Source organism: Corvus hawaiiensis, chromosome 12, assembly GCF_020740725.1.
Source record: "Corvus hawaiiensis isolate bCorHaw1 chromosome 12, bCorHaw1.pri.cur, whole genome shotgun sequence".
Lineage (NCBI taxonomy): Eukaryota > Metazoa > Chordata > Aves > Passeriformes > Corvidae > Corvus > Corvus hawaiiensis.
The window spans coordinates 3931597-3952942 of record NC_063224.1 but is presented as its reverse complement, the minus strand read 5'-3'; the positions used below and the strand labels follow the sequence as shown (position 1 = coordinate 3952942).

Sequence of the window (21346 nt, the reverse complement as noted above, 5' to 3'; positions counted from 1 at the left end):
TGTCATACCATGATAATGTTTTATATTTATGTAGTGTCTTTCATCTAAATGGCTTTCTAAGTGCTTCGTGTGTTGCTTGGTGTGCAGCTTACATCAACTTAATCCATTACTTTAATACAGATATTTTTGTAGTGAAATAGAGCTGCTGTTTGTGTCCACATAGCAAAGGCTGTGTGCAGCCTTGAGGGAAAACCTTCCACATTTGTAGAGGAGATCAGGGAGAATGTAACACCGGGTTGCAATTCACCTTGACCACGCCATTTTCCATTAAATTGCTCTCGTGGAGAGTTTGGTATAAACTGATTTTGCTCAGGTGCAGTTTTCCAGCCCTCTGGGGCAGCACCCTGGGCTCCTGGGGTGGGAGGGAAGGTGGCTGCAGAATCAGCAGCACCACTTTGGTCTATGCACAAGTGTTGTGCCAAGTATTTCCTCCTCGCACTTCCCCTGCCTGTGAACTTGGAGCTCCAAGCACCAGTGGCTTGGTTTATCCTTCTCTGGCAAACTGGGCTTTGCATCCCACTGAATTCCACCAGAAATGCTCATTTCTGACATTTATGAGACTCTCATTCCTGATTGATCCAGAATGCAAACCTTTGCGACCATTCTGAAAATTCATTTGCACTTGGAGATGTTCCAGGTACAGAGCTATGGAAAATATGTTGTTTTATGAGCAAATAAATCCTGGGAGCTCAGGTGCATGTACTGAATGACAGCGTGCAAAGGAAAAGGCACAAAGAGCAACGAGGTTGCAAGAGATTCTATAGCTTGTCATCACATTCTCAAGAAATTAGACAAAATATGGTCACAAAGGCAGTAGGCTTCAGTGGAGGGAGATAATTGCAGTAATACAATTTCTCTGTGGAATTTCTAACAGAGACATATGAATTAATACAACTCATTATTTTCCATGTTTTTTGATATATAGAAGAGGAAACAAACACGATAGCAGCACAGAATACCTTCCGCTGGAATATCACCCTGATAAATGCAAACTGACACAGAGTTTTAATTTGTTTGTTCCTGATTGGGAATCACAGCATGCAGAATCTTAATGAGCCATTGGGTAGTGATCACCTACCCCAGGCACGTTTGTCTTGCTTTGTGTTTGCTGCTGGTGGCAGCTCTTTAATTTGGGTGTCAGTGCCCCTCTGAGAGAGTTTTTTAGTGGCTTCACAATGGTCTTGTCACAGCCTGCTCACGCTGCTGTTGGACAGGGGACATTCAGATGATTCTGATGCAGTTAAGTTCATCTCTTTGCTCTGGGAAATCAGTAAACAGAGTCTCATTTACTACAGAGGCCTTAAATGAGGCTGTGAGATAAGAATCTGATTTTCTTACGGTCTGGGTACCATTTCCAGCTATGTTTGATGCTGAGGTGGGGTCAGTGCCTGGATTCTCAGGTGATAACGTTTTGCAAAGTGATCTTTTTGTGTACCTGCCCCATGGTGGGAATCTGACAAGACTGGCTTGTCTTGAGACCATCCAGAGGAATTTTTCTGTCAGTGATAGCTGCCACTGCAATGTCCTATCAGCTCATTATAGAGCTCAGTGTGGAGGAGGATTTGGCTCAGTGTTACATCCTGGCTCCAGCAGGAAACAACCACTAAATTCAGCTTGCAAGATCCAGGGAAGTTTGTTGGACTGAGACTCTCTCCTCTGCTCAGAGTTGTATTTGAACACAGTTGTTTCGAACATTTCTGATCTCCCTGCCATCCCTTTACTGACTCCTGTGCTGTAAGAAATAGAAGCTGCTTGTTGTCACCCTCCAGGACTTCCATGCCCCGTGGAACCACACTGGTGATCCCTCACAAGAGTTCCAGTGTCCTTATCTGCTTCCCATCAGTCCAGCACGATGGCAAACGCTGCTAACTCGTTACATTTGGAACTCTATTTGTGCACCTTCACAAGCCTCACACACTTCATCTACATCCATCACTATATTCCGTCAAAATTGTTCAGTTTCCCATTAACTGCTGCTCACTGCTTCCTTCTAAGTTTCAGTCCGTTTTCTGTGTATTTTACCACAAGATTTTGGAAACAGAAAAAAGAAGAACCGTGTCTTTTTCCTCTGCTATGTTTCTAAAACTTTAAAAATGACAGAATTGCTAAAATCTCTGGGCTGTGTGCATGGTAAGCACAATAAACGACAGCATGGCACATCACAGAGCAGGTTAACTTCACATGTCAAATACTCAGAAGCAGGAAATGCACACAGCCCGTTCCAGCAAACCCACTCTGGCCCAGGGTACCACCTTCTAAGCTATTAGTGTTAAAATGGGTCCAAATGATAGCAGCTTAAATAAAGTACTGAACTCATCTACTTTATTCTTAATTTATAGTGGTGCTTAGGGGATGTGCAGATATTTAAAATGAGTAAAATCAATTAACTTGTGATCCAATTATTTGTGTTAGCCACTGTGGAGTTTTTCTTTTAGAGCACTGGTTCAGACTTTCCCAGTTAAGCACCGTGCTTTGAGAGTGTAAACCTTTCACTGTGAAATATGAGGAACCTTGGTTATTTTTCCTCTGCTTCTAAATCTAAATCCTATTTTTGCCCTTTCACAGTTTTTAAATTCCCTTTTTACTTTTGTTTTTGAAAGGGACTCAGTGTAGGTGTAACAGATGTTTCTAAATGTTGGGAAGTCTATTCCTTATATAAAGGTGACTGAACAGGCAAGAGTTCACCTTCTAGATAAAAGACACAATATTTTTCTAGGCCACGCTATTTCACAGTAGATATGTGTCTTTTGCGATCAGAAATCTGTGATTTATTGCACTTTTCACATTATAAATTTAGAGTAGACCTCTGTGACAACTTCTGTGGTCTGATCGTTCTGCTTTTCCATCCATCTTGAACAGATTTTAGTCTAACATTCCAGGCAGCTTCAAATATCTGTGTTTTTGTGGTTGTTTCCAGAATGTGAAGGATGCTGGGGTGAGGGTACCACTGTACTTGGAATTATTTGGCTTGGCACAGCCTTTCCCTGTGGATGTTGGCATTTCCTTGACCTGCAGGAGTCAGCAGCTCAGCAGTGCTGTGCCCCCAGCAGGTCCATGTGCCCTTTCTCTCTGCAACTGAAGTTACTGAGACCTCTTCCTAAACAAGGAGAAAATAAGGATGCAGAAGTAAAGCCAACCCCAGCTGAGATATCCTTGATTTAGATACCCTTAGCCTGACATTCCATGTTTTTTGAACTAACTGGCACATCATGGCAACCTTTTCCATCACAGTCTGGCATCGATGGGGTAAAAATAGTAAATTTCTCTCACAGGCTTCACAATAATGAATCTGAATAAAACAGCCATACCTTTTAATGTTTTACCCTAACAGCTCTTACCATTCCCAAGGTGAGCCAGGGAGTATTGAACACTTAATTGAATCAGAGTGGAGGATTAAGGAAAAGATTTTCCGAAGGATCAATATGAATTAGGAGCAGATGCCCGGTCAAATCTAAGGATTAGATTCTTTTTTATTGGGCTCTGTGAATTCTGGTCACCTTTATATCCAGCTGAATGGAAATTGTTGGGTACTGAACACTTGTGGGAAAAATTCTGACCCTTTTGGTTCTGGTGTCTCATATTATGCATGCTCAAGTTGAGACAATATGAAACAATATAAAAATATCAATTATTGGCTAATTGGTTATTTTCAGTCAGAGTAAGTATCCAAGTCTGCTTGACAGTGTCAGCATTTGGCTGAGCTGGAAGGAACACAATCTTGGTAATCAGTCTTCTGTTATTTCCAAGATTCTTAATAGAGTTTTCCTTCTAATTTGTTTCACAGCAAGTGAAAATATTGTTGTATTATCATTTAGAGTTAATTAAACCGCAAATGAGCTTAATGAACTGTCTGAAACAAAGCTCAATCACAACCTGTTACATACTAACTATCAAGATCAAAAGAATCTTTAAATTCTTTGTTAGATACACCAAAGAAGATAGAAATAGCCAGTCATTAATGTCATCCTTTTATGAAATCAGGTTTGAGGCTGGAAAGCTTAAACTGAATGCATATACTCAAATTATACAGAAAAATTGAAAAAGAGTTTGGGAAGCCAAATCTATTGAAAAAAGAAGGAAAACAAAGAAAACTGAACACAGGGGAAGACATAGTCATCTTTTCTTTATTTTTGTATGAGGAAATCCACTTTACCTCCTATTTGTCCAGATTGGGAAATATATACATTAATAAAATGCCACTTTCTGGTTTCGGTATTTTCACAAACTATTCTGCAGTGCTGTGACTTCTCATGTTCTGTAAGACAGAGGAAAAGACATTTAGTTTATTCAGGTCTTGAAGCCACTTGGGTGACTTTTGCCCTTGAGTGATGCAGCTTTTAAGAAGTGCAAGCATGGCAAAACCTATTTGTGTCATTAAAGTTTGTAATTTTGGGCTTTTGAAGACTTAATCCCTAGAAATGCTAAGATTTCCTAATGATCTATAACGACAGTGCTGATGTTCAGCACTTCTCAGGATTAGGTCTCTTATCAGCCTGGTTTATCCACCTCTAAAGCAGGTATTATCTTATCACTCTTATATACAGTGCTTTTAGCACGTCAGCCCCAAGTACTTGAAAGGTGAGGAGTGTTATTAAGCCTGACCCTTACAAGCTTTTCCAATGGTTTGCTTAATGTTTTTCCTACATAAATAAGAATGATGGAGAATAAACTAGAATTTTCTTACAGGGCTTGGCTGGTCGAATCGTACAGCAACACATTTCACAAGGTCACAAAAAATTCTTCCATGGCAAAAAGAAGGCAGCACTGACTTTTAGTTATGCACACAAAGTGGTAGCATGAGGTCCAACTATTTCTGAGTGCCTTAGGGCAAGCCCTCCAAAAAATGGTCTGGGAATGATTTTTGTGAGACCTGTTTTGTGCCTCAATAACGGTGCAGTGAAAAATGAATGTGGGTGGGATAATTCATGAGAAAAAGAGTGTGAAATGCAAAACTGGATTTGTTTGCAAATAAAAGTAGATTTGAAGGCAAGAGTGGTCAGTATGAGTCAGGTTCCTCTTCCCTCAGTTCCCTTTCTGGCAGTATATGCAGCTCTGCAGCACTGCAGGTATTTTCATGCTTCACTTTCCAGGAATATGAGCTGAACTGTCTCCTTGCGATCAGAATCTTCCCCAGCTCCATTCCTATCACATCGCTGCTTATCTGCCATCTATTAAATGGAGAGCAGCTGAAATGTGCTACCTCATATTTCATAGGTGAGAATGCATTATTTAAACCCCATAACATTCTGTTTCGGTCAAGGATTCCACCTTCCTCCTGTTGGGGTAAATAATTAATGCTGCCTTGGATATTTTGTGGATGTGTGTGTGGTCACTAAGTGGAAATAGTAATGATTTCCTCTGTGTTTTTTCCTAGTTCCAGGCCACAGTGAAGGAGGGGGTCACGGGTGTAATAGTGAACTTGACTGTGGGTGACCGGGACGACCCCGCCACTGGGGCATGGAGAGCTGTCTACTCCATCATTAATGGGAACCCAGGGCAGAGCTTTGAGATCCACACCAACCCCCAGACTAATGAGGGAATGCTCTCTGTTGTCAAGGTAAGAACAATTCCCTTCTGCCCTGTGTTGTTGTAAGGTTCATCCCCTTGGTTCGCTGCATAAAACAAGGCACAGCAGGGATAGGTTATTCAAAGATATAAAGTTGGCTGCCAGTCCCTGTCCAAACTATGAGTATAACCACTTCTTCTGTCACAGTAACCTTATTTTTTTAGTCACAAGGACTGCCTGCTCCTATCTGTATTGCCATTGTGCTTAAATAACAGCCAGATTTGCAGTAAGCATCACAATTAATAGTGAGACTTGACAACAAAGTTCTGTTTGTGGCTGAAGGTACAATTAGAATTCAAGGGCCCCATTTTGTTCACGTTTTAGAGAGCACACGCAAATAGCAGGGAAGTAAGGGGCATGGATTCAGACTGAATCCACATTTCTAAAGTGGATTGGTCCCACGTTTCTGAAGCCTCATAGGAAAATTTACTTTGCTTGTATGAAGACAATCCTATGTCTCAAACTTAAAAAATTTAAAAAAGAAGGAAAGTAGCCCTGTTTGCTGCCTGTACCAGAACTCTCTCTTTTTGGCTTCAGAAGAGGCATTTTCAATTCTTGAGAGAAATGTATGTATTTCCATGGTAGTGCCTTTGATTTCAAGACAGAAGTTATGAAAGCAGCTTGTGTTATTGTCATGAGTATCTCCTGAGTGTGACTCATTTGTTTAACACATGCTACATATAAATAAACACGTATATATGAGAATTGGATTATGTCTATGGGGCATGGCAAAAAAAAATGTAAGCTCTTGGACAGAGGGATGTCTCCATGGGTTTTTTAATTCCATTATGTTCATTATCTTTGATGCCCTTTAGAACTGAGTGTGTCTAATCCTAAACTCTGACCAAGTTCCAGATGCTGGGAATGCTCTTGTCCCTTTCTGGCCAATTCTGCCATCTGCAAGTTTGCAATGGGCTAAAAGAAAAAGTGTTAAGTGTTGTCTTTGAACTTTGCCCTCTGATTTTCTGGTTTGCAGCCTTTAGACTACGAGATTTCGGCCTTCCACACGCTGCTGATCAAAGTGGAAAACGAAGACCCGCTGATCCCAGACATAGCCTATGGCCCCAGCTCCACAGCCACCGTCCAGATCACCGTGGAGGATGTCAATGAAGGCCCAGTTTTCCACCCAAACCCAATGACAGTGTCCAAGCAAGAGAACATCCCCATTGGCAGCGTGGTGCTAACGGTGAATGCCACTGACCCGGACACTTTGCAGCACCAGACCATCAGGTGAGAGCAGAGCCCTCTCATTTTTATCCATCTCAAAGTGGGAATGTCTTTTGTGCCCAAGAATTTGCCTGCCAGTGTAGAATTATGTTAAAGTTTTTTGGTTCTACACAATAAGAAGTTACTTTTTATATTTTTTTCCTGCAATTAGAGAGTCAGTTTGTTGAAAACACTGTGTTAGAGAACAAGAATTTTCCACACCATGAGATTCCTACAGTAGAACAATCAAGTGCCACAAGCAATAGACTTGGTTTGCATAGTTCCAAAACTACTTTTAACCTGCTTGTTTCCTCTTCCTTCATGAGAGCCAGTGAAGATGTGTAAAAGTTGAAAATGTGTAAAGAAATGATTCATCTGTTTTCGTGGGCTTTAAATCAGTTTATGATAATTTATAATGTCCCTCAGTGAAATAATGACTGTCCATCCACTTTCAAGAGCTGAGAAAAGATTTCCCAGTGACAGGCTGAAGCTAAAGGAAGCTAAGACTTGGCCTTTTCCAGATAAATGAAAATAAATTATTATTTCTGTGCTGTAATAATATAATCCCACATATGTGCCATGTCACAAGGAGCAAACCTAGGTATTACATGGTATCATCATTTTATATTTTGATCCATCTGGTTTGGTCTTTTCACTTGAGATTCTATGAAAAATGAAAAATCAACCACTTCATTCTCTAAGGCTAAGGTGGCTTTCCAGACAGCTTTTCCCAGCATTTGAAAATTACAGGTTAGACACTACCACTAAAACCTACAGCTGTGTTTAATTTTTCATTCCTCCTTGTAAGTATCATTTCCCCCAGGTCTCAGTGTATGTAAAAGGGTATAAACACCTTGTGAGAATGACTTCAAAGCTGCAGCTGAACAATGGCTTTGTCAATCCATACCACAGGCAGAGATTTCTCTGCTGTCACAGGGTTATTTAGCAGTGATTGTGCAATCCTTAAAGAAGGTTTGACACATGTACTGTCCTGCAAAAAAGAAAGCTGCTGATCTTGAGGATGTTCTCTGTCAGTAAAAAGTGTTGGTGAAAATGTCACTGGAAAGGACTCAGATTTGAATGATGAGGAGGTGAATTTAAGCAGGTGAGTGTGTTCATCTCCAAGGAAGGAGGAAGAAGGCAAGGCAGTAATTAAAAGTTTCAATTCTCTGCATTACCTCAAGGACAACGTTGTTAATAACATGAATAGTTCAGTTTTTCTCCTTTGACTTCTACCATAGAAATATGAGTTTACCTGAAGGATGATTCTTAACACACCTTTCCCCTTGTTTTCTAAATGGATTTATTTATAGAATAATTTTTATTCTTATGTTTAGCTTTTGCTAAGAAGACCTCTTATTTCATTCACAAAATTTTGTGTCTATGGATGGAATTTCTGTTGCTTGTCAGACAGGGCAATATGACCCTCAGCAACTTTTCTCAGAACCTGGCTTGTTCAGGGAACAGATATTATTTCCTTTGGGTTTTGGACTGACTTTCAGAAACACAATTATTGAAGTTCCCCATGATTTATGTATTTTCATGGGAGATGGGAAAACTAACATTCATTAGTGTAACAGCTGGTTTTGTGATGCTAAAAGAGAAAAGCCAAGAAAATATAAGGATTTTTATCAAAACCAACAATCCAGGAGCTATTACCTGAATTTTTCCCCTTGACCTACTGGTATTGCTGAATTTCTCCAAACTACATTGACCCTGAATTTAAAGGGCACCTAGTGAGTCACTGAACACTCTTCAATTATCTTTAAGTGTGGTGTGTAGCCAGTCAAGTAACATAAACATGTTCTGCAGTCCACCACATCTCAAAACTGTCTGCCAAGGAACTCTCAAACCTTGACGAACTCACAATCTAAACAGAATTTTCCCAGAAGTTTTACTGTATCTGCATAGCCAAACATGGACGGTTTATAGACAAAAGCAAGATTTTTTTTCTTTTATGTGCAGAAAAGAAGAGCAGAATTAAGCTAAACTGGGCTGGGAATGAGGAATGGTCACATAAAGAAACTATGGAAGTGGAAGTGATTGTATAAGTTAGAAGGAAATAATGCAAATGTATTGGAAATCTGGGAAATGGTTGAATGCAAAAGGCTAATTTGACTACCTGTCAGTCCTATTGCTAAAATAACAGGAAAGCATAAAACAGCACTTTTAAAAGATGTTTTAATGCTGACAGGTGTTGAAACACCTGGGTACCAGCAGTGAAGAAGACTGTGGTATGAGAGCAGCATCTGCAATTAAAGACAGGGTACAATTCCATGTGTAAAGGCCAAAACCACTCACTGGTTGGGATCTGGCCTCAAATTCCCTCAGGCAGGTGTGTGTTTAGAGGTTGGGACAATGTCCAGGACTTTTAGAGCACAGATACCAAACTTTGTGGTTCTCAAACTATAATTGTGCCATCAGTCCTTGCTATGACTAAATGGTAAAATAAAGGCCAAGCAGGGACAGCTGCCTCCTAAATGAGATATTCCATTGCATATTAATGACCACGAGTGAGCAATGTTTTGTGTGCAAGATGCAATGAATGTCAGATTTGTGCTGTGTGAACCATGTACATCACACCCAACAAAGTATAAACCTCTTCAAAATGGGCAGACCAGCAGAGAACTAATGTTGGTGGGCTTTGGGTTCTTTTTTTCAGCCTATTACAACTGAAATAGATCTAACTGCAGGGATATTTTTAGTTAATTTTCTGTATAGAACTTGTAGAAGGAGCTGCTGATTATTTGTAATCAGGAAATTTAGTTACTCTACTAGATATAACATGATAAATGCATTTCAAGACCCACAAAAAAGAGTAGAGAAACCATTTTTGCCATTGTCTGCAACTAGATTGAATTTATTCTTTGAACAATGCAGATCTGAATCAGAATCAAATTACTTATCTCTGAAAAACGTGGCTTACTTTGTAAAATTTCCTAAAGACAGCTGTACTTTTGAAGCAATTTTCCTTCTTATTCTTCAGCTTGATGTGTTTTTGCAGGCTGAGGAAGAATTTCTTTTCAAAGCTCAACCAAGCTGGCAAAAATGTGTTTCAGTGAAAAAAATGAGACTCCAAAATCACAGACCTCGAGCTGTGGCCGTTTGTCTGCACACGAGTGGCAGAAGTTGCACGGTGTCAGCTCTTCCCTGATCCACTGATGTTACCATCCCAGAGGAGCTCGAGGTAGAGGTGGGAGCATCATCCTGGAAATAAGAGGTGGAAAACAGTGTTTGTTCCACTCTCATTGCTCCCAGAAAGAAAAAAATCCTGTTCAGGCAGGGTCACATTTCTCACATTCATTAACTTTTCTTTTTTTTTTTTTTTTTTTTTTTTTCCCTTTTTCTTAAGCATTTAAATCTCTCTGTGGTTTCCATCTTTTCTAGAATTAAAAAAATGAAAGAAATCCAGCAGGCCCCATTTTAATTATAACCCAAAAATTTATTAGTAGAACAGTAATGAAGTTTCTGAAATTTGATTTCTTAATCAGGGATCATTGTTATTTTTGTGCCAGATTTGAGAGTTTAATTTTGGGTACTTCTTCCCAACCGCTGAAATTTTAATCAGAAGTTTCAAGTGTACATGTCAATGAGAAGTTAAAGGCCAAATTTAATAACATTTTCTACCTTGGGAAATTAAAAGAAGAACCTCACTCTGAAATCCATTATTAACAGTAGATCTTAATTAAACACAGTTATGGTTCTCAATATTTGACTGTGTGAAGAGATTGGTTTCAGTATTTTTCCCTTTTTTGGGATTCAACAAGTCCAGAATATTCAATAGTTAGGCTTTTAACTATGTGTAAATAAGTTGTTTACTGCAGTGTATTTGTAATTTTTAATTAGAGCAGTGTTGTTTTCTGGTTTCATGGCTTATCGTGGCAATATATTTTTATTACCTACTGTGCTCTTGGATTTTAAATTATTTATGTAAACATATTGTTTCAGTATTTATTCTCAGTAAGCAATGTGACTCAATGCTTCAGAAATATCTTCACAAGAAAAGTTTATTACAGCTCTAAAGCATATCTAATTCATTAAGTAGAATTAAAATGCAGCATTTGAAGCTGGAGAACTCAGAACCCAAACTGCATCGAGTTTCATGGGAACATGAAAGGCTGTAGAAATATCTGAAGCACTCTATGTAAATAAGGTGTATATTTGTATATAATATTTATATCTGCACTGAATCGAGCTCCCCCACATAGCACAAGTGGCTCCTGGAAGCACAGGGACACTGTTTCCAAACTCTGCTAGTCTGGAAATGGGAGCAAAGTCATTTATTATTGTCAGCTTCTCCAAATAACAGCTACTGGTCTGTCTGGAAGGGGATAGACTCTGTCTGGATATAAATTACATTTTTCTGTGCTGCAAACTAAGTGTTAATGAGGCCTCATCCTGGAGCATCAGACCAGGGGGATGAGGAGGCTGAACCCACCTGAATTAAAAGTGATTGTGTTTGTTTGCTGCCTCAAAGGAGGTTGTAGTGATTTGGGGCTCAGACTTTTCTGCCCTGTCTCAAGTGAAAGGATGAGAGGAAGTGGCCTTAAGTTTCCCAGAGGAGGTTCGGATTAGACACTGGTAAAAAATTCACTGCAAGAGCAGTCAGGAATTGGAATAATCTGCCCAGGGAGGTGGTGGAGACACAGATCTGGAAGTGTCAAGAGGTGTCTGGATGTGGCACTTGGAGATGTAGTTTAGGAGTTGGATCTCGGTTGACGGTTGGATCTTGAAGATCTCTGCAACCCTGATGATTCTGTGCATGACTTGTCTTTTCACCAAGAGCCACTGGACAATGGACTGGTCAATGACTTTGGGAATGGGAATTTTTGCTACTGGGACACGTTTTGCTTTAGATTGGATCATCCTGACTTTGGGGTTGGTGCCTGTGGAGTTGGTGGGAGTCAGTGGAAATGCTCCAAACTCTAATCAGTGTCAAACATGATCTGCATGCTATTTGCCCAAGCAAAATAAAATGGCTGCCTAAAATTCTATAAAAAAGGGCTGAAACTTCACTGAAGTAGGAGTCATAGCTCAGTGAGTTTCTCCCAAATCTCAAATGGTTGAGAACACTGAGGAGAATTCTCTGGAAAAAGCGAGTTTCCTTTCCTTGGCTGCCAATCCCCTCCCTTCCACACAGCAAATGTATAAGCCATGAATTGCAAAGACAACTCAAAAAGCCTTTTTCATGTCTCTTGCCAGGATTTTTTCAGAGATCCTGAACCCCCTGTGAACAAGGATGAGGCTTCACATCACATTGCTCACAACCACTTAAGGGATCAATTTTGCATACTTTGTCACACATCAAGCCCTTTTAAAGCACTTTTGTTGCTAGTGGAGGTCAATAAACTTGCTTTTTTGGGATACGCTCCAATCACTTCCAGAAGTACTACATAATGAGAGAGGGATGGGATGACTTAAAGAGTGAATGCTTAGGAAGTAACACACTTAGTCATGGTTAAATATGTCTCCTAGAGTCTGAAGGACTTGTCTTTGATTCCTAACGACAGGAGATTTGTTTTCCTTGTGCAGACAGAAGAATAGCTCCATTGTTACAAATGAATGGCTGAGCCATGCTCTCAGCATGCAGCACCAGAGTTTTTCACTGTAAATTATACCCAGGAGCATCTCAAGTTGGCTCTGCAGTTTTATTTATGGCCTGACTGAACCCAGCCACTGGGAATTTGTAGTGCATCTCTGGATCTGAAGTTGCTGCGTGTTGGGCAGTGTACATTGTTTTTCTCTTCCTTTCTCTTTTTGAAGGTAGATGGAAAGGCAGGGAGAGACGGAATCTGCTTGAAACAAAGAAAAGTTTTTTCACTTCTGTCTTTGTAAAATCTGAAACACAGAAACACCAGCTCTGGAGAGCTGCAGGTATTGGGGTATCCAGCAAACAGTGCCAGAAAAGAGGAGATTGAATCAACTCTGAAAGGAGGAACTTGGACAATTCCCTCATGCTGCACAGCCACCACATGTAATTGCAGGTTCTCAGTGGCCAACCACTGGCTCAAGAGTATTTTACACAGCACTCTTTATTGAAACTGTTCCTTGAAGCTGTTAATACTGTCTGAGTAGACAAGTAATGTGATTCTTGTATTTTGCTATCATAAAACTGAAGGGAACAAATAGTAAAAAACTTGCATTGCCTTTTTTTGTTTTGGTCAGTTTGACCAAACTGACTTCCACTTTTCGTTTGCTGCGCAAAGTAAATGACCCCTCTTTCCACCTACAGCAATAAGGGAAAGAAACAAAATTGTTTCTGGAGCGTTGCTGTACCTCCTTTCCTCTCATACCCAGAACCACACTGATGTAACTCTGGAAGGGTGAAAATGGCTCAGGATTGAAATCAGCCCCATTTTCCCTGTGCAGAAGATGGTTTGTAGCTGGCCAGCACTGTCTGGATATATCACTAAGGCTGAAGTAATGTGGAGGAAGCAGCTGGTTAAAAAAAGAAAAAAGAAAAAAGAAAATAAAAATTTTCAGGTGGGAGCTACTGAGATGAGACAGAAGAGAACAAATGACTGGAATTAAATCCCACTGCTGAGAGAATTGAAACACCTGCCAAAGCTGCAATCCAAGCCCTGTAAAAGCTGTGGACAGCACCTGATGCTGACCATTGGGGAAAGCCCGTTCCATCTCTGTCAGCTCCAATAGCGGAGCTGCAGAGGGGCAGGATGTGCTTTTCCTCAGAGCTGTGAGCAGATGTTGATAGTCTGCCTCCCAAGCTCTGTTATTCAGTCCCTTTGCTCCTCACAGGCATCCCCTGGCTGCTTTAATTTAGCACTGACCTGTCAGCACCTCCCTGCTCGCACTGGGAGGGTCCCTGGCATCACTGATCCCCCAGCTCTTCCAGTGTCTCTCATGCTAAGGGACACCTCTAACTCTCCCCCGATGTTGCTTTTTGCCCTCTTCTTACTGATATTCTCTGCCTCTGTGTTAGGGTAGATGTTTGACCACTTCTTCACTTCTTTCTGCTTTTGTATATCTTAATTTTCAGTGCTTGAAGCCAATCCCAGCTCACCCGTTCTTTGTTATACCAGTTTTTGCCTTGCTGGGAGGTGAGGGAGCTTCCATACTTGCCTTGTCTATACTCATATCTTATCTTGTGTGAACTCTTGGCTCTCCCTAGCAGCTGCCAAGGTTTGGGGAAAGGTTAATGTACATAAAATGTTGGTACAGCATCTGTTTCCTTGTCCTCTCCTGGTAGAAAAGGAGGCAGAGCAGGGAGGAGATTTTCACCCAGACTGAGTGAGGCTGTTCTAAAGAACACAGTCCCTCTCCTGAGGGGAAAAAAAAAAAAAAAAAGATCAATCCCTCTCTCCTTGATTGGTCTCTGAAATAGCAGAATTGTCTGAATTAAATGATTAAAGACTACCTAAAGCAGGGGGGCCAGGTATCCTCAATCCATGATTCATCGTTTTGCCCAGAACCCAACTACTGAAGCTAGACTTCATCACTCCTGACAATACTTGTCAGAAGATCCTCTTCTTAAAATTTTCCACTGTTCTACTCTGTTGGCATAAATCATACTTAATATGTTGATATTAAAGCTGTGGGTGATAGCATTGAAAATCTGTGTTTCCATGAAATCAAATAAGCCATAGACACCTATTTCAGCTTGCCTTGATATTACCTTTAGAATCCTGAATTCTTGATTAATAAGGAAGAATGTAGCATTTAAGGGGAGTTTAATTAGACCCTCTGTCTTTATCCGGCATAACAATATTATGCCACATTATGATTTCAACCGTGTCAGCGCTCAGAATGAATGGCTGTGAACTGTGAAATTATAGGGCACATTTTTCATGTCACCGACTAAACAATATTGCAGATCTTCTTGAGAAATATAACAATAGGATCTATCAGTCACAAGTTATGCTTGCAGTGGAAGGCAGATCTAGACAATAACTCACTTTGTCATTACTGTTCTCTTCTAGTCTCAGAAAAGGCAGGATTTTGTCTCTGGAAGAAGTAAAGAGTATCTTGATTATAATAAGTTAGCTATCAAGTTTGAGGACACAGTGTGAGGAGTCATGTTGACAGGGAAGGGGGTGGTATGAATTTCTCTTAATATTTTAAAGCTATTGAATTCTGGAGTCTCACTCAGCCAGGTTTGAGCGTGCGTGAACGTCCATGTGTAGTAACAACTTTCAGTGGTGCTTTGATAGAAATTTATTTGGACTGGTAATAGATATGATTGGAGTTCCAGGCACCAGTGGTGGTTTATATGATGGCAAAAGCTGGAAAACCAAGCACTGAAATCAAAGTTTTCCAGGAAGATTGGTGCTGCACCCAGGCCTGGATCCTGCCATGAAGGGAAAGTGTCTAATTAAGCAATTCAGCACTTGTGGCTTTAAAGCAGGTACAGAATTTGGATGGCACACTGTGGCCATACTTCATTAATTTGCCATCTCCACACTGAGGGCAGAATAAACCCATGGGATCTCCCAGTTCAGGGCAAAACTCCCACTGAATCTGGGAGGAGGTTTCCATCTGGGAGCAGGAGCTTTCCCAAAAGCACAGAATTTCTGTGTGTTGTGTGTTTACAGCCACTGCTCCATGGCAAGGCAGCCCCAGCCTGTGGATTTCAAGGTATAAAGGCCCCATCTCCTTTCAGGCTCACAGATGGTTATCCTTGGAGTGGAATTGAAGTTCACTGAAGAAATTGTCAGAAGGTTTAAGCACTCATTTTTACTAAATGGAGCTCTGCAATGTTACTGTAATAGGAAAAATGCCTTGCAGAGTTCAATTGGAATTTTTCTATTAACTTCGTAATAAGGATGCCAATTTCTGCAAAATAGTTTCTGAGTAAGGGTGAAATTATGCACTTTGTTAAGCAGCAGTAAGCCTGCAAATTCATTCTTGGTTCAAATGTGAATTACTAGGGACTGACTTCTTCCTAATTTTACGACCATTATACTCCAGGTAAATATGCCTACAGAGACATACATGCCTGCTCTACATACAGCCAGAAAATTATTATCCATGGGATCCCTCGGGCAGCTCCTCTGGGTAGTGCTTAGCACCACATCCCCTTGGAGGTACCAACCCTTCTCACCCAGATTTCACTGAATACTCCAAACCCTGGAGAATTTTTGCACAATTACCTGTTTTAATGGGTCTGGCAGAGTACTGCTTCCTCTTTCACATGGGAAATTTCCACAAGAATTCTCACTGCCTAAGGCCCAGCCTCTCTGGAGATCCAGCCCTGGGTCGTTGGTAGCATTTTACACAAATGCAGCCCCAGCCTTTATCTGATAATGCTTCAGGACTAAAATAGGGAATTTTTCTATTAGTACAGAACAAGGTGTGCAGCTTCTGGCCCTGGAATCCTCTAAGTTATTAACCAGTGTTTGAAAAACAATTTAGCACAGAAAGAAAACAACAGTGTCTCAGTTGTGCACATCTCCATGTCAGGGATGTTAAGTTGTGGAAACTGCTACAGAGCTTAGATTTTTAAGTGCAAGGAAAAAGAAAAAGAAGGAAAGGACCCTAAAAGGCTTTAACCTTTGTGTAACTGTGCTTTTGAACAAGTCCTTCTTTGTGCAGCTCAGTGAGTCTTTTCGTCACAGTTTCTGTCATTTCAGGGGGAAAAAAAACCCAGATTCTTTTACAGGTTTTGAGGCTTCCAGTTTTTTGTCTGTCAAATTGAAACATTAAAATTCATCCCACTATGATGCTCTGGACCTGCACTGAAAGTGGCTGGCAAAACATTCAGATCCCAAAAGACAAGGGAAAAGGGTGTGAGAAGTTTAATTCCTGGGGTCCAGCCCGGGGTTAAACAGCATGAATTAAGCAAGACATAACAGTGAACTGGAATTTTAGAAGATCAAATACACTCAATTCACAGAGCACTATATTTGTGTGCACTGAATGCAATGGATATTAAGCAGAAAATAAAACTATATACAGCCAAATAGTGGAATAATTTTGGCAAAATATTTACCTCATTAGTGCCACCCTGCAGGCAGGCAAGGCCTGGTTGAAAGTTTAGCAGCACTGTCAGTGTGGTAAAACAACATAAGCAAGTCTCAATCTTCCATTTCCTGTCTTTTCAGTGCTTAAGCCCTTAACATCTAATGAAAGCTCTTTTTGTGTCATAAATGAATACTTATCCGGAGCTTTCCCCTCTAACCTCTTCACATTTTCCCTCACTGGCCAGTAGATTTGTTAAATGACACACATTTGTCATGTTGTTTAATATATGTCTGGGGGGGACTTGGTTATTATGATGATGAACCTGATATAAAAATTGTGCTGTGCAGAGTAGATTTGTTGTAGGCAGCACATCAGAGCAAGCCCTCAGATGCACACAGGATGTGTACCCTGGCAAGAAAGAAGCTTTTTAACCTGCAGAGGGAAATTACTGAGACTTCTTCAGCATGAACTCACCTCTTAGTATATAAAAGATAATTTTCGGTAAAGAATATACTTTAAATTTTTATTTCCTTGAAAAACACAGGAGGGTTTAATATGTTGTATATTATATATAAAAATACACCTTGTGACTTTTTTTTTCAGAATAGGAAATTCCAGGAACTAGGAAATGCAGGATTTCATTTTGGTCATCCTCTATTAATATTTAGGTGTGCAAGGACAATTTTGTCTTACAGTAACATCACTCAGACAAGGGATACTACAACGAACATCCCCTGAGTGAACATAACAGAGTGTGGAATCTGAGTTTTAATGTTTTCATTCAATGGGTGGAAAGCAGTATTTTGTTTTCTAGCATCCCTTGGATGTTGGGTGTTAGAGATTCCTATAGGCAGAAAGGTGGGGAAGAAGGAAATTCAGCACAGCAACCCCTAACAAATGGAACAGCCTGGACTTGATGACTTTGGAAATGAAACACCCAAGACATGGTTATGCACAACCTTGAAACATAAGGGCCAGGTGGGTAAGAGACATCCATGGACAGCTGTAATGCCTGAGAATCTGATTTACTAAGGTTAGAAAAGATAGGTCACACTGCCCTGTTCATTTTTCATGGTCATTAAAGAGAGGGAATTAGGCAAAGGAACAAAACTGTCTGAAAATAAAGGAAAAGATGTGACATGATATCACACATTGCTGCAACATTCAGGATAGAAAGAGGTCTCATTTCTTTTGTATAGTTCAATGTAATCGGTCAAACAAAACTCAAATAGGGCATTGTCCATTATTACCAAAAGAATGAAAGAGAATTAATTAAGTTTCTTCTATAAAACTGCACCCATGAAGTGCTTAGTGTATTTGAAATCAGCTGGAAAAAAAACCCCAAAATCTTAATTTAAGAGTTATTGTTAGCCAGGAATAAATGTGCCTTTTTCTTCACATTATCAGGTGGTAATGTAATTTTTCCTTGGATATTATGTACTCACATTATCAAACACGCTACTGAATTTCTCACCCACCGTTTCCTTTTCTTGTTACTGATGCTACAAGGTTGGAAAGTGTTTTTCCTTGGTGGGTATTTATTCCTCTGGGCTACATAACTATACAAAAGCACCGGGACAGTCTATTTTCCTACTATGAGTACAATTCTTTTTAAACAAAGCTAAGCAAGAGAACTAAAAGGAAAAACACATCAATTTTTTGCATTATTGATAACAAAGTGACATATTTTATTTTATATTATCTCCTGCTCTTGCACTGTCCCACAGAGAATTCAACTTTAATAAGAGATGCTTAGGTTTAAACAGGCAACAAGCAGTTAACTCCTAAATAACACATCCTAATTAACTCCTCAGTTGCCATCAAACTGTGACCAAAACCATTCTGATTCGATTCTGTTTCATCCTGGAATGGTTTGCCTGGGTTTGGAACACCACATATCTCCTCCCTGAAGTTAACATTTAGCAAGGCCACGTGAAGGGTTGGAGCCAGGACAAGCCTTTGATTCCCAGTGTCATACCAGGAGTTAGAAATGTGGTGGAGTGCTCATCCCTGGAAGTGACCAAAGCCCCGTGGATGTGGCACCTGGGGACACGGGTTAGGGGTGGCCTTGGCAGTGCTCAGTTAATGGTTGGACTTGATGATCTTAAATATCTTTCCCAATCTTAACGATCCCGTGGTTCCACGACTCTGTGTGCCAGCAGGAACTTGAATTTCCAGCACAGGGCTCTGCCTCTGTCCAGCTCCCTCCTTCAGGGACCCCGTGGGGGACAGAGGGACAAGTAGTGTCATTTTGTTGGTTTAGAGCTGTCATTGATGCTATGGTGGGTACAGATGTGTTGGTGGAACCTTCCAGCCTCGCTAGCAAAGCTCTGCCTGCAGGAACACGGAGCTGATGGGAATGCATCCCTGTGTGCTCGGAGCTTGTCATGGGGAGCTGGTGGCAGCAAGGGCTGTGGCACCCCCAGGCTGTGGCAGCAGGAGCAGCAGTGGCTCTGCAGGAGAGGCTGAGGGTGCTGCTGCAGCCTCCTGAGGGGTCACACAGCTCTGCTCGCTGAGCAAATCCCCTCTACGAGATGTCAGTTCTAAATTCAGCTGTTACTGTGAACAGCAAACACAAAATATCCTTCTGAGGCTGAGCTCCACACTCAGCAAAGACCACAATAATGGGCCAGGCAGTGCTCTAATGTGAGAAAAACCCCAAGATTTAAGCCAGGTTTTGCTTGGATCAGGTTCAGCTCAACTCCCAGGATCAATGTTTTCCTTTTCCTTCAGTGAAGTCTGGATTCCAATGTGGATCTTTGCCACTCAAGATTATGCCTGTCAAATACATGAAAACATACTTATAATTAGTGGATCAGCAGCCAATATCTCACGAAAATGAGTGTCTGGAGGGAACCCTGCAGCAGCAGCATATTCGATCCTGGCTGTCCCATCATGTTTAACTAGAGCTGGGGACAGGGCTGTGTGCTCGACAGGGAGAGCAGAGGGAAGGAGCAGGGCTGGGGCTGCTTTTCCTGCCAGGCCTCCGACTGCAGCTTGCCAAGGAACTCGGAGGATTTCCTAAATCAGCAGAACATTATTGCTCTCCCGTCATCTCCGTGCTACGCCTTGGGAATAGCTGAGTCTCAGAAACCAGCCCTGTGCAAGTTCAGGCAGCTCGGGAATCCCCCAGCTCTGTCAGCACAGGAAACAACTGCGATTGCTTTTCTGGCACTATCAGCTCCTTCACAGATTTGCTGTCTGAATTGCAACTTCTTGCACAGCCAATTTATTGTGTGTTAAATTTTGTCCTTTCTTATGCTACCCCTGTTTTTTTTCCCTTGAGCTTTGTTGCCAGGCTAAGAAAATGCCAGTGAAAATATTTATGCTGGTTCATCCCTTTCAACCCAAACCGTTCCAGGATTTCCTCTAGCACTGTAGAGGTAAAAATTACATATTGTAAGGGTTAGGATGGAGGAAAGTCATTCTATTAATAACTCTGAGTGCCTTGGGCTGTGGAGCTGTGGTCCCAGGGACCATGTGTGGATGCTCACATTGAGACACTGCTCTTTCCATGTCATTTGTGAACATTCTTTGGCTCCCAAAGAGCTGTCATTAACAGGAAATGTTGTTAATGTTTAGTATCAAAGCAAGTAATTCTGCTAAATCTGCAGGAGTTGATTCCCAAAATGTCCCCCTTGGTATTTCTTGCTCCTCTGACAACAGGGAGAAAGGCCTGTGGCAGTTCTAGACTCTATTATTAATCATTTGCAGAGCGGCAAGGTGTTATTCCCCGTCACTGGGATATCCAGTGTCCTCCAGATTTGTATTGGACTGGAATTCTTTGAAAAGTACTGATGAGAAAAGGCAACAAAAGAGTCACGTGAGTGTGCAAGAGGCAGCTGTAGGTGCCCAGGGGTGCCTGCTGCTCTCACTCTGCTTTGAGGCACCGCTGTAGTGAGGGCTTCTCACTGGCACAGGACACAAACTGTGCTGAAATGATTATTCAGCACATTTGTTACCCTTCCCTCTTGGAAATTAATTTGCAGAAACATTAATTCACTTCCCTCATTAGAGATGAGTCCCAGAGTCAATAGCAGCCAGGCTGGGATTAAGTTTGGATGCACAGGCTCAGGATGCAAACTGTGCTGAGCTCCCTGCCCTGCCCCTTTGGGAGGTGTTTCCAGGCCAGGGTGTTTCCACTGTGACTTTGGTATCAGCCAGGGCACAGCTGAGGTTTCCTGGAAGCTGCCAGAGCAATTCCTGGCTGGGAGCAGCCAGTCCAGCAGGAGCTCTACTGATCTGGATAGATTAAAACTTCACAGTGTGAGCCACTTCCAACCTCCTTTCTGCCCATCCCTTAGAAAAAAGAACTGGAGAAGCTGCAGAAATGTGCTATTCCATGGCTCTGTTCAATACTGACATTTCAGTGGTGGATCTGCTGGGCTCCTATAAAACTTTTCCAGTTTTTCAAAGCTACGAGGATGGTTCTTGGACACAGGGAGCAGCAAATGGATTTGCAGTGGGAGCAGCTGCCTTTGCTGGAAGCACAGGCACAAAGAACAGGCGTGTGCAGAAACTTTGATAGAGTTTTGCTGCCAAAAACCTTCTCTGGGTAGTTTGTAAAAGACCCTGCAGCTCATTTGATGTTGATTAGCTTTTGAGGCACAACTGCTACAATGAGAAAACTTTTACTGATTTGCATGTGTTGACAAT

The 21346-nt window shown here is 41.2% G+C and overlaps 1 protein-coding gene across 2 annotated transcripts in view; it reads left to right on the top strand.

Annotated features, from left to right (window-relative positions):
• CDH13 (cadherin 13) overlaps window positions 1–21346 on the top strand; it is a 451854-nt gene that overhangs the window by 391072 nt on the left and 39436 nt on the right. For both annotated transcript variants that reach the window (XM_048316534.1, XM_048316533.1), the window contains exons 9-10: window positions 5375–5557; window positions 6543–6796. In XM_048316534.1, the coding sequence (XP_048172491.1) occupies window positions 5375–5557; window positions 6543–6796 (437 nt within the window). The remainder of the gene's footprint in view (window positions 1–5374; window positions 5558–6542; window positions 6797–21346) is intronic.